The following is a 15040-nucleotide window of genomic DNA, read 5'->3' on the forward strand; positions in this document are numbered from 1 at the left end:
AGCAGCACCTCACCACTGCTGTACGCCGGCCAATCATAGCGCGCTAAGCATACAGACGCTACTGAGACTTAAAACATTCAATCCGTACGCCCGCCCGCCCGTTTTTTACGGATTAACCTCCCATACCCAACGCGCGTATCGAAGTTTCACTTCAATTATTTTAGTCCACATATGAGCATAATTCAAATGAGAAACTTAGGTTGTCATTGGTAATTTATATTATATATAAACCTGGTATATACCTTATAAATATCAGGTATATGAAAACTTAAAAATTACCATTCCTGGCATCGTTTATGTTGAATTTTCAACTTTTTCTTTTCTTGAGAACATCTTCTAGTGGGATCCAAACTCGAATTAATACAAAAATCATGCATTTTATTGCGTTTTTTATGCGTTTTGAAATTCAACTCATCCTATTTGTAATTTTCAAATTCTGATTACCGATAAGTCCATCAAATTTTTTTATGCAAATCATCACCAAACAATCTTCAGAAACTGTATTTTCGAAAAAAAGATCTCTAAATGGTGTGCATCGTTACCCGAGTCTTCTACAATATTTAGAAAAATTAAACTTGATTTTTAGTATTTTAACGATATTTTTATAAAATTCTAATATTCCAATAGGCCCCACCGTGAATCGAGTGGTATATCTATTTTTGTTGGGTGTGCTTTATAAAAAAAGTTATATACGATATAAACATGGGCTTTGCCTGCGCCCATTGTTGATTTTGAGTACATTTTAATCGAATTTTGCGTTGCACATCAACAATTTTATTTTGAATGGCACGATTTATATTGCCCATTTTAGTTTTCGACATTTTGGTAAAGATGACGCTTTGTGCTTTTTTTTAAATGTCAAAAAGTTAATATTTTAAACAAATTAAGGAGCAAATATTATCTTAAAAATATAATTCATCAGTTTCAGCTTTAGCATGTACTTTTTCAAATCCTCGAAGGCCCTACCAAATTTGATGGGCAATATTTTTTTCAGGTTTCTGAATCACTTGTAAGAACCCGAAAAATTTTTCACGAGTGTGCTTTAAAAAAAAATAATTTTTTTTCATGGCAAAATATTGAAATTTCACGAGATTTACTCACATACATTACATATAAACCTTACATACACCTTATAAGAATCAGGTACATAATATATACCTGGTGTATACCTTATAAATCCAAAATTCTAACGTACGTAAATAGCATTTTGTAAAAACTTGTTTTATAATTCTTGCTTTCTTAAAAATTCGTACAAAACTATAACAAGCCGAGTGTTAGCGAGCGAGGTATGTCGCTAGTATTAAATGATTTCTTGAGAAAATTCCACGGAATGCCAACTAATATTCAAAGCAATCGCTATAGAAGAATCGGACTCGTAACTGGCTTTGCCACCGCGAGTGTAAGTGCGTATAAAAGATTATAGCCTCTTATTAAAAAAAAGAACCGGCCTGGTTTCGAGGGATACAAGTTAATACGAAAAAGTACCACGTATACTATCAGTTATGTTTAAAATTGAAAAAAGAACGATAGAGTGTGCATTAATATTCATTGAAAAATAAAAATTCTATCCTCTTCCATAAACTTTCGAAAGACCCTTTTAATCAAGTACACATATAAGTGATTTTTACGAAGCATTATTTGAAATCGCTCATTTACTCAACATAATGAGCATAATGAACATGAGAGCTTAAGAGAACATCTAAAGAAAACAAGTAGAATTTCACTAATAATGAGTAATAATTTAAAAAAAATGATATTTAGGTTAAATTAAATTATTCGTTCAAATAAAACTTTACAAGTATTAGCGAAAAGTATATCGAATAAAAAACTTTTTTTCAGGTTGTTGAAATAGCACCAGCTCCCAGTTTGGATACAAATATACGCAAAAAAATGACAGATTGTGCTGTCAAATTAGCGAAACATGTAAAATACTCTAATGCTGGAACCGTTGAATTTTTAGTTGATGAAGAAGGTAATTTTTACTTTATTGAAGTCAATGCTAGATTACAAGTAGAACATACAGTCACCGAAGAAATCACTGGGTAAGTAAAATATTATATTATATTTACTCAACATTTTCATTTAAAATCAAACAAAAGGTAAAAATCATGGATTTTTTACATCAAGGAAACAAAATAAATTCATTATACATTAATAATTTATTCACATTTTCATAAATGAAATATCCAAAATTTAAAAAAAATTTATAAGTTAATTATTTATGCACGCTGAAGCAAAGAAAATTATTAAAAAAAAAGCAAAACAATTCATTTCCCAACAACAACAACATATTTTATAGCACTGTGTAAAATGATTTCACAGTTGGTCCACATTTTTCATTGATATAAATGATATTTTTTGATACCATGTCGTTCGCATCACACTTGCTATGATCGTTTGCTATCACATTTTACGTTACCGGTGTGATTTCGTAAATAATGTGAACTTATCACAGTACTTTATATTATGAGTATGATAGTTATCACATACAAAACACTCTTACTCAGCCACTACACCTGTGTTAAATATTGTAAATTAAAAAACATGAAAATAAAATGATGAAATTAAATTTTTTATTTTCGATGTGAAATTATGTTTTTTTTTGGTCTTTTAACATCAGAAAACATGTCTCTAACTCAGTTGAAAAAAATTGCAAAAATTGCAAAAAAATATCATCTTATACTTTCAATATACTACTATTACAAAGTGATCGGCGTCAAAAGTGTTTTTTCGTTTCGCCCTACTGGACAGACGCTACTCCGACCTATCTAACTCTCGCCTATCTTTCAATGAAATCCGTGAAGTAACAACATTCCTTTTCAACAACGCATATTTTAAATTCCATGACACTTATTTTTATGGATAAACTTAGGGGACTATGATGGGAGGTTGTATCTTTTTATTAGTGGCAGACTTAGTAATGGAAGACTTCGGAAAACACTGCTTGACCGTACTGAAACAACACGCATACCATACAACAAACATACCACCGTTTTATTACATGTATGTCGACGATAATATCCTATGTATCAACAAAAACGATGTAAAGTTGGCAGTAGATGTGTTGAACTTGTATGATACTCGTAGAGTTCGCACACGAAGTTGAACAAGACAAAAAAACTCAGCTTCTTAGACATGACCCTGGTAAACGCAAATGACAAACTACTCACGGATTGGTACCCAAAACCATCCAATACCACGCGACTACTCTCATACCACTCATTCTGCTAAAAAAAAATCAACATGATTTATAACCTGGTGGACAGAGCGACAAAATTAGTGGACCAGCAGTTTCACTTCAGGATTATTGAGAAAGTGGGAAACCCTTTCAGAGACATCAATTATCCGTTAGAATTCATCAATACATACGTGTTCAAAAGACTTTGGGCTCTCAAGAATTTAAAACAAGAAAGGCACAGCTCTCATATAAAGAGGACTGATCTGATATGCAACGTGATTTTAAAGGTACCACGCATCGACCATTTCTATGACAAATGTGCTCACGTGTCAGAAAATATAACATCAGGGTCATTCTGATTCAAAACGAATCGCTCACTTTTTTCATTACACTAAGAACAGACTAGATCGATAAAAATGAGAAGATAGGAGTGGTATACCATCTGAAATGCACAGGCTGCACTAAAAGCTACTTTGGAAAAACAAAAAAGATGCTCAACTCCATATGAGAGAACACAAGAACGCAAACAGCAAAAAATCGGTTGCAGCAGCGCATATTAAAGAACACTAAGGTCTAACTAAGGTCATGTTATGGATTGGGCTAACGTTAAAGTCTTGGAACACGAGCAGAACTATGATCGACTTCGATTAATATCCGAAATGATTTTTATCAACGACAGGTGCAACACGCTTGATAAATAACAAGATTTAAAATACTTGAACATTTTTATTTCAACATTCTAAAATATATTAAGTGATAAAATAAGTGACGAATTTATTTTATTCTGTATTCGACACCTCAGTGTGCATTGTTTATCATTTATTTCTTGTTATTAACCCATTAACGACCAAAATGCTCGATTTTTTTGTTGGTTTTCGCAGCGATTTTTTTTTATAGTTTGAGGCCTCCAAAAAGTTTTGTATGGACCTATTTCGATGTAAAATTTAATGTCCTTTCAGAAACTGAGCTCAAAATTTCGATTCTTTGCGTAATAAAAAAGTTATGACTACTTATACGAAAAAAAACGTAAAATTTTTTGCAAAAAATCAAGTTTTTGATTTTTTTTCACCATGTTACCATTAGGGAATCACGATATAAATATGATCAAGGGTGATCACGACTATCAAAGTATCTCAGAGAATTTTTATGGAATTTTTGAACTTCTTTTCAAACTTTGGTTTTTTGCACTTTTTCTCTAAATTCAGTAGTTTTCGAGCAAAAATGAGTTATGTTTTATATGAATATAATGGTGTTATTAATATTTGTTGGTTAGCAAACTGACTTATGTGTATTCTCTATAACAAAAGATTTATTTAGAATAAAATTAAAATACTATTTACAATAATTTTCAGTTATATTACCTATAACAAAAGAAACGACATTTAATGTCAATTCTTCACGCTACTCTTCTGTTTACATTAACAGCTCAATGAACACTCAATTCTCAATCTCACATTCATTCATGACATACTCTCTTCATATTCCCTCTCTTCAAAGAATCAATTATACCCACGTGACCCAAGTCCGTGGAAAAGAAAGTACGACGAGAGTACAACGTACTTTATATGAATATAAGTTATTTTTTGTTTGAAGTAGTGGTTCGAAAATTCCATAAAAATTCCCACGCAGTTGTCTTATCTACCAAAGCTATGTCTAGTGACGGTTGTGGCAGGATTTCTGATTTCATAGGAACACTTGTTGCGAGAAAATTTTTGATGTGAAACATCTTTATCGGCGTTTGGCATGAGGGGTAAACCCGTGAAAAACAAGCGTCTGTCCGTCCTTCCGAGCGAGAACAACTTTGGTAGTATAAGTGTCTATGTAGCGTCGGTTCTTGCTGCGCGCTGCTATTGGCTGTCGCGCTAGCTACATCCAATTCAATGACTGCTATTTGCTGCTTCTGAGATTTGCCACACGTACCTTTTACTCTCTCCCTCTCGCACACCTGTATGACTGTGTTTACATATACACACAACGCAACATAAGAGCATAAGCAAAAACATCTTAAACTCGAAATGCGAACTTAAAAAGTACCGAATTTTCATCGCATTGTTTAACGTATGTATTTTGATTTTCCGTTGAAAACTTTTTGCTACGTATAAGTACGTATAAGTCTTCAACTTTCATTTGCGCTTCGAACGGACTCGCTATTGTTATTAACAATCGAGATATAGCCTCGGTTCGAGGGAGAGTTTTTATAATCAAAAGGCTGTTTCTCGAAAACTATACGTCCGATCTTGACTTTTAAAAGTTCATTGTTTTTGTCGCAAAAAGACCTACATTTTGATGTATTGTAAGTTCTGATTGAACTGAAATTGTTTATAATAAATGGAATAGAAAAAATGGCAATTTTAGAGGGTTTTTTTGCATTTTTCTCGGTAAATAATTAACGTCATCGATCGTGGTTGGGCTTAAATTAAAAGGTCTCATTAATAGCTACAACTTTTGTTTGAATTTTTTTTCGATTGCTGTTCATGGAAAAGCTACAGAGGCGAAATTGTGATTTTTCCACTCTTTTAACCATCCCCCTACCCCAACCACCACTTAAAATGTTACGCAGCTAAGGGTACTTGTTGTACTCATCGAGACCAACATATTCCATATGGTCTGGTCCTGTCACTAATTTTGTCATCAATAACATTGAGTGAGTCTAATTTTACTGGACTAGAAAGAAAAATGTTATATTTAACTCGAAGTGACATAGTAGCACAAGTTGTTGCTAGAAATACAACTTCATAATCAGTCATAATTCTTAGCTTACCCCAGCGGAAATTTTTTTTTAGATAAAGTGCATAATAATGTTGTAAACTGTAATAAAAAGTAAAAAAGTGTAAAAAAATGTAAGATTACTAACGATTTCGGACATGTAATACGTTTTTCTACACTTTTTTATTTTTTATTACAGTTTATTACACTTGTTTACCTATAATTAGAGAGATGAAACCCCTATGAATTCAAGCTCATTAAAGTTACACGGAAAAAGTAAAAAAGTGTAAAAAAACATAAAATTCGGTAATAATAATTTTAAATGATACAGTTTTTACTCATGAGTTTAAAATTCCAGTCAAGCCCGCATGTGATCAAATTGACCGCAGCAAGTGATTTTCGTGAAAAAAGTGAACTTACTCTAATGTAGCAGAAAGCATTATAACATCATCATAGATGTACTGCGGAGTACTGAGGTGACTGAATTTGGTTTATATACATATTAGGGTGGTCCACTTTTTCAAAAATTTTTTTAATCTTGGGGGATCCAACGGAATCTGAAAGTTTAAGGTTTAAAATGAATTTTCCCGTAAAGTAGAGCTAAAAAAAATGATTTTAGATGGTGTCGATGGATTTTTGAAGTTTTTTTTTTTGACGTAAAAAAATCGCAGCCGACAGGAGGTACTTCGATAGTTTGCCAGATTTTCTATAAAGCCATAATGGGTTTTGTGAATACATTTTCTTTTGGATTTTTTGCCGTAGAATCGAATGCTATCATTAGTTTTGGGCTATAAAAACGATTTCAGTGAAAAAATTGCGATTTTTGAATTTTTTTCTGTTGAAAAATCGAAAAATTCGTCTTTTCACGTCTGGCAAATGAACAAAAAAAATCGTAGAAGCTTTTAATCTACGGATTTAGTTAGGAAATTTCATAACAAATCGAAGCCCGTCGTCGGTTTTTGCCTGCAAAATTATTTTAAGTCATAAAATTGTGATTTTCCGTAGCTATGATTACGAAAAAAATCGAAAGATGCGCCTTTTAGCGTGTTAACATACACTGAATGTAGCTGTGAGCATTTTAACATGGTTTTTAATGGAATTTTTGGCGTAGAATCGAATGGCGTTGTTACTTTTACGCCACAAATCCATTTTCAACGAGAAATCGCTCCTTTTTGAATTTTTAAACATGAAAAATGACCATTAGGCGCCAGAAAATCAACTAAATAGTCTAGTAAGTATTCAAACATGTTATTTGTCGGGATTTTTTTCGTGGTATCGAATTTTGTTGTTACTTTTACTCTTTTAATTTATTTTCAGCAACAAATTGCCTTTTTTGTAGTTTTACTAACGCAAAATATCGAAAAATGCTACTTTTGGCAACGTAAAAATTTATAAAATTATCTGATCATATTTCTTTTATAAGTAAAAGAACGTGATCCAAATAAGGCAATTTGTTGCTGAAAATAAATTAAAAGAGTAAAAGTAACAACAAAATTCGATACCACGAAAAAAATCCCGACAAATAACATGTTTGAATACTTACTAGACTATTTAGTTGATTTTCTGGCGCCTAATGGTCATTTTTCATGTTTAAAAATTCAAAAAGGAGCGATTTCTCGTTGAAAATGGATTTGTAGCGTAAAAGTAACAACGCCATTCGATTCTACGCCAAAAATCCCATTAAAAACCATGTTAAAATGCTCACAGCTACATTCAGTGTATGTTAACACGCTAAAAGGCGCATCTTTCGATTTTTTTCGTAATCATAGCTACGGAAAATCGCAATTTTATGACTTAAAATAATTTTGTAGGCAAAAACCGACGACGGGCTTCGATTCGTTATGAAATTTCCTAACTAAATCCGTAGATTAAAAGCTTCTACGATTTTTTTTGTTCATTTGCCAGACGTGAAAAGACGAATTTTTCGATTTTTCAACAGAAAAAAATTCAAAAATCGCAATTTTTTCACTGAAATCGTTTTTATAGCCCAAAACTAATGATGGCATTCGATTCTACGGCAAAAAATACAAAAGAAAATGTATTCACAAAACCCATTATGGCTTTATAGAAAATCTGGCAAACTATCGAAGTACCTCCTGTCGGCTGCGATTTTTTTACGTCAAAAAAAAAACTTCAAAAATCCATCGACACCATTTAAAATCATTTTTTTTAGCTCTACATTACGGGAAAATTCATTTTAAACCTTAAACTTTCAGATTCCGTTGGATCCCCCAAGATTAAAAAAATTTTTGAAAAAGTGGACCACCCTAATACATATCCATCATTATTTGTCTTAATTTATTTATAAAAATTAATACATTTTTTTTCATAAAAATCACTTGCTGTGGTCGATGCGATCACACACGGATAGTATATTGAAGAAAATGTAATAAAGAGTAAAAATGTGTACAAAAATGTGCTTTTATGCTGCCTTTTTTAATGCATTGGCTGTCCGAAATCGCTAGTAATTTTACATTTTATTACATTTTAGAAATTAATATGATGGTTTTAGTTACTACTTTTACTTTTTCTTGAACGATTTTTTCCCGTCATGGTTATAACAAAATAGTAGTATGTAGTAATATAATTCTTTTTTTTTATTAAAAAATAAATCTAATATAGAAAATATTCACTGTTGACTTATATTTCTGTTTTCTTAAAAATATAACTATGAAATACACTAATTCATGTATCGATAAATTAATAATATTGTATTTTAACAGAATTGATCTTGTTCAGTCTCAAATACGAATTGCTGAAGGTTTAACTCTACCTGAACTTGGTATGACTCAAGATAAAATAGTACCGAGAGGTTATGCAATTCAATGTCGCATTACAACTGAAGATCCATCGAAACAATTTCAGCCCGACAGTGGTCGTATTGAAGTTTTTCGTTCAGGAGAAGGAATGGGAATTAGGCTTGATGGAGCTTCAGCTTATGCTGGTGCAACTATATCGCCATATTATGATTCTCTTTTAGTCAAGGTATGATAGAAAAGAAATTTTAACAATTTTTTTTTACTTTTTTATTTATTTTAGGTTGAATTTCAAATTGAAATTTCCTGATGTCTCACACTTACATTATATATCTCCTCCTCCCAATATATGTCCCCGAGTTGAAAAAAATTGCATGGATATCCGCGTTGATTATCACACCGATTCCACGTGGATCATACATAGATACCTCGAGGATCAGGCATTGATACCACGTGGATCGGACATGGATACCACGTGGATTAAATAAATTGTCTACGTAGCTAAGTCACGTGGATTGACATAATACCTACGCATATTTTCGATTAACCCACGACGATTTTTGCTAAAATCCTCGTAGACTTTTGAATCTCCGCGATGATTTTTAAACAATCAACGAGGATTTCCACGAAACCTCTCGTCGATTGACCAGAAATCTACGCAGATTTTTGATCGACCCACGACGATTTTCTCTGAAATCCTCGTGGATGTAGAAAGATCCTCAAAGATTTCTCTAAAACTCCTTTATCCTCCCAATTATCGACGTGGAGAAGTTAAAATCCACAACGATTCACTGACAAAACCTCGCCGATATTTGCAGCGAGCTTGCGAAATAAGTCCAAGATCCTCGAAGAGTTGAAAAACCACCAACTTAAAATTTTTTTCCATCCATGTATGATCCACGTGGAATCGTTGTCAGATCTGCGTGGTATCCATGTCTAATCCTCGTGGATAGCTAATCCACGTGGATAATCAACGCGGATATCCATGCAATTTTTTTCAACTGGGCCCGCATCTATTGTGGTATACTTCTAAGAGGATAGTAGATTAAGTATACAAGGGGGTGCAGAATGGTGGGGGATTCTCTGATTCATAAACAAAACTTAAAGAGAATACAAAATTTAATTTACAACATTATATGTAATTACGACAAGTGACCAAAAACATGCCAGAAAACACAAAAGTAGAAAAAATGTAACGTGTTAAGTATACGAAAAAGGCCTACGGAAACAGCCATATCTCAGTGAAAAATCAGAATTTTAGAGTTTTGAAAAATGCAATGAGGAGGGCAGGAGACATCGTACTAAAAAATGTTATAAAAAATGTTCAATTTAAGGGGATATGGAAGCTAGCTAAAATATCAAAATTTCATTTTTTTACTAGTAAAAAACGGTTGTGGGGTAAATGCTCCGACTACACGTGGTTGGGGCAGCAGTAAGTTTTTTTCCTCAGAGGGTAAAAAAGCAATTGAGGTTTGAAGAAAGAGCTTGAATAATGGTTAAAGAGAGAGGTTCTCGAATACTTTAAATTAATTTTAAATTTCCTTCCTTTTTTAAATGGTGATCGTTCGTCGTGCAATGGAAGAAATGTTCCTTTCGCATTCAATTTTGACATTGTACTCTAAGCGTAATAATAGTTCAGGTTTTTTTACGTAATAATAGTTTAAGAACACATACAATTAAAATAATATAAATAAAATACTTATTCATAGAATGTATTTAATTAAAATTAAAATATTGTTGTTTTTGAAAGGTTATTGCTCATGCTGCCGATTTACCTTCATGTTGCTCGAAAATGAATAGAGCACTTCGAGAGTTTCGAGTACGAGGAGTCAAAACAAATATTCCATTTTTATTAAATGTTTTGGAAGATCAAAAATTCGTCAATGGAATTGTAGATACTAGCTTCATAGATGAAAATCCACAACTCTTTCAATTTCAGCAAAGTCAAAATAGAGCACAAAAATTATTAAATTATTTGGGGACGGTTCTTGTAAATGGACCTACTACTCCTTTGGCTACGAACCTTAAACCAGCTGATATTCAACCTCACATACCAACCTTGCACGTTGATGAAGACTTAAAAAGTTCGTATTTTATATTATTTATTGCTAAAACTTTTATTTTATTATTGAACTCTTATCTCAATAAGAAATGATTTTGCAGAAAAAAGTATTTCATAATCAGTAAAAAACTACTAATTTTGAATACAATATATCGCCCTTTTTCAGAAACTTTTACAATCTACTGCTTTCTACAAAAACGGCAACTTTAATCTTTTAAAAATGGACGATGGGCTTGTAAAAAATATGAATATTTTATACGTATTACTTGAATGATTTCAACACTTTTAGATCTTGGTATTTTTTTCAAGAATTTATTCTATTTCGAGAAGAAAAATAGCAAAGATTATTGAATAAAAAAAACCGCTTCAAAATGGTTCTTAAAGCCGTTTAACCCATTAACACCAAAAATGACGACATTTTTCGTTCGCGATCGATGAAATTTTTTTCCATGTTTTGGACCTTGAAAAGACTTTGCTTGGACTTAATTTATTGTGAAATTTAATGCCCTTTCAGAATCCGGGTTGAAAATTAAGATTCCATGCTTCATTCAAAAGTATTGTAGGAGTACCTCAGAGAATTTTCACTGATTTTTCCAAACAATCTTTCTAACAAAATAGTGGCCATGAAGTAAGCTGTTTATGCATATGATCATTCAAAAAAAATCATGTACGGATGAGAATGTATTATCTTTTACTCGAGCACGATTGATTTTACCCTCATAGATCTGTTTTGATTCATCAGATTACTTGAAATCCTACGACAAGCAGCTTAGATATGGTGCATTATTTCAAAAGCGTGATATGACATGTCTTGTTATTGTAGCTATTAGAAAACTTTAAAAAAATGAATACTAAGACGGTAGAACCTTTCATTTTAGCGAATTTTACCTTCCGCAACTATAAAATTTCCATCAAAAAAGATCACATTGATTTTCCAACCGGATAAACATACAAAATGTCCACTCCGTGACCTGTCCTGAACCCAGAATCGATTGTGTTCATTCATTAAACACATTTTTACAGATATCTAGCAATATTGTGGTACATGGGCCTTATTCTATACATCCTAAAGAAAGTTTTTTTGCATCACTCGTCATCTTAAATAGTTTCAAAACAATTGTACATAAGTAACAAATGTGTCCTTAAATTATGGGAAATTTTACATCATTACAAATATAGTGCCAGTAAACGTGCTAGACAGTAATTTTAACCTCTTTAACTATACGAGGGTCATCTTTCAGAACTACGGTACTCGATTTTTACCTGTAGAATATTCAAATCTTAGTTGCAGCTTCGCTATAACAATAGTTGCACACAAAAATCGTAATAGTAAAATAAAGTGTCCCCTCCGTGATCGACGAGTTTTCGAGTTAGCAATTTTTGTTTTTGACTCTGGAGGCATGAAAACGTTCGTTTTTACAAACAATTTTTGTGGGTGATCGGAAAAAAAATTTTCAACTTTGTTGTCATCGTGAAATTTGATAAAAGTACGATTTGTCCCCTCCGTGACAAATTTTCATGTTTGCAATAAGAAAATAAACAGATTAGATGATGGCCGGTAAAAAGCTAGAAAAAAACAAAGAATCAAGTGTCAGAAACTACGGGGGTCCGGAAAAATTAAACTCCAAATAGAAGAAAATAAGTTTTTCAATTTTTCCAATATTGCCCATTTTACCCACTCCAAATATCACACTTTTGAAATAATGCACCATATATGAAATGCTTATATAGAAGGTCTTTAGACTTGTATCAGGGTATTTAACTGGTTTTAACTATGTAAATGGACGAAATACTTTCAAATAAAGTATTGATAAAGGTTCTTATAAGTGTTCTTCAAAAAAATTTTTTTTACTTTAACAGCCAAATACTGTAAATAGACATTTAAGCCCCCTTTGAGACCTTGAGCCACACGTATCATATATGATTCTGTTCTTTGTACTCTTTGTACATTTCATATTAAGCTCGTTTTTTTTGTTCTATCAATTTTTCAATAAAACTCTTTAAGATGTAGAATTATCAATAATTCCTCAATTTACTTTTTATTTTCCAGAAAATTTCTTTCCACCTGAAGGATTTCGCAAAATACTGCTAGAGCAAGGACCTGAAAAATTTGCTAAGGCCATTCGTAATCAAGAAGGATTGCTTTTGATGGATACAACATTCAGAGATGCTCATCAATCTTTATTGGCTACACGTGTTCGGACTCATGATTTGCTTGCAATATCACCATTTGTTTCTAATAAATTCAATAAGCTTTTTGCTTTGGAAAATTGGGGTGGTGCAACATTTGATGTATCTCTTCGATTTTTGCATGAGTGCCCTTGGGAAAGACTAGAAAATATGCGAAAGCTAATTCCAAATATTCCGTTTCAAATGTTATTGCGAGGAGCTAATGCAGTCGGGTATACAAACTATCCAGACAATGTTGTATTCAAGTTTTGTGAGCTTGCCGTTCAAATGGGAATGGACGTATTCAGAGTTTTTGATTCGCTTAATTATTTACCAAATATTTACTTAGGTAAGTTTTTTTTCTTGGAATTACTCTACACCTTCTTTATAATTTTCTGGTTTTTACGTACTAAAGAAATGTATAAATGTGAATTTATCCGAACCTCTGTGAGTTGGCCTGAAGCTAGATTACTATTTCGGATGCGTTATAATAAAAAATATAAGGTAAAATACTGGACAATGAAAAGAATTGGCACCTCAGCCGAATCTCGGAAATAACCCATATTAACAACACCGACAATACACTGAACAAGATAAAAGATGTTTAAAAAGTCAATAACGTATATTATAACATTTTTAAATATTTGTAACTTTTTCATATTGATCAGACTTTCCAGTCTGATGTTTACACAAGTTTATCCAACAAGTCAGTCGTAGGCTCAGCATAGAAATACACGTATCTCTTGAGATTGTATTGCTATGATCCTGAAGAAGTTGGCAATTGACCAACGAAACATTGATTCGTAAATAAAGAATTAGACGACCTACGAGGCGAAAACTTGTGTTGTTTCATTTCTGTGACAATGCACCTCTCCTCGAAATTTACAAATTAAAGGTCGTTACCTGGACACTACCTTCACTGCTGTCATTAGTAAAATAAAGTGAAGTCACGACGGTGTAATATAAGAAATAAAAATGTAAATTTCATGTTTTCCTTATCTAAAAATATAAACGAGGAAAAATATTTTTTCCAATTCAAACCTAAAATAAGCAACTTTGCCACTAATTTCAGGCTCTGTTTGGAAAAAATAGTATCATCAACTAGTGAAGTGATGATTTTTGGAAAGAGAGAGAAATATACTATATCTTATAAATAGTATTACAATTATGACAGATTCACTAGAGAATTTTTTACATGACGAAATTGAATGATTACGTAGTTTGCAAAAAACACATTCATCACTAGCCCGCCGCTCTTTCTCCACATCACTGCTTGACCTTTCAACGTCCAATGAAAAACCGCATTATTTCTACTACGAGAATGCCTTACAGGTTCAGACAAGGAATTTGAGACCAAAAAACGAACTCATTTTTACCACACCTGCTTTGGCTACTTTTTCCGACTCAGAAAACAGAAAATCAGAGAGCTTTTCAATATTTGGCTTTGCTTCTCTCACAGCGCTTGCATTATCAGTATGCTTGAAAATTAACACGGGCTGAAGTTTACTTAAAATACACTGCATTAATTTAAATCTTTACTGCACAATAACTCGAAATTAGCTAAAGATTTTAAAGCCGCCACTGCATTGCTCATGGAACTCAAAAATTCATAAAATTCAATTTTACCTGATTCAATACTCGGTAAGCTTTTCAAATCACTAACAATCTTCTCGCCTAAAACTAAAGAATTATCAAAATGAGTTTGCAAAGTTAACATAACACGCTTCGTGCTATTACCAGCGATAAATAAATCTTTTACAGATTGTCGATCACTATCTTTTACAGCATCATACTATTGTAGCATAACCTCACAATCGGAAATGCCTTCAATTTCGAATAAAAGATCTACCGCTCTTTTGAATATCGGAAATTCTCGCGGATCAAACGAAAATGATAATTTATCAACAAATTTCATACGATCGCACAACGAACTATTGGACGAACTTAATGTGACATCACGAACAGTATTAAGCGTGCTTACAATGGCATTGATCAATTCGCGATTATCGGCTACATTACTGTTAACGGTACTTCGCGCTTGCTACCCTGATACTATTTGCGAATTCGATGACGAAAACTGGAGCTCTTCTTCCGAAACATTCATTATGTGTTGTCGCAACTCATCCTCCTCCTCAAACAGACCTGCGCTTGACCCGTTGGAACGATGAA

At 32.6% G+C, this 15040-nt stretch overlaps 1 protein-coding gene across 1 annotated transcript in view; it reads left to right on the forward strand.

Annotated features, from left to right (window-relative positions):
* Positions 1-15040, forward strand: part of LOC106651341 (pyruvate carboxylase, mitochondrial) — a 55469-nt gene that overhangs the window by 24898 nt on the left and 15531 nt on the right. The window contains exons 6-9 of the mRNA XM_014369784.2: positions 1840-2042; positions 8608-8869; positions 10391-10724; positions 12753-13220. Coding sequence (XP_014225270.1) covers positions 1840-2042; positions 8608-8869; positions 10391-10724; positions 12753-13220 — 1267 coding nt within the window. The remainder of the gene's footprint in view (positions 1-1839; positions 2043-8607; positions 8870-10390; positions 10725-12752; positions 13221-15040) is intronic.

Source organism: Trichogramma pretiosum, unplaced genomic scaffold, assembly GCF_000599845.2.
Source record: "Trichogramma pretiosum strain Unisexual culture from Peru unplaced genomic scaffold, Tpre_2.0 scaffold9, whole genome shotgun sequence".
In the NCBI taxonomy this organism is placed as follows: domain Eukaryota; kingdom Metazoa; phylum Arthropoda; class Insecta; order Hymenoptera; family Trichogrammatidae; genus Trichogramma; species Trichogramma pretiosum.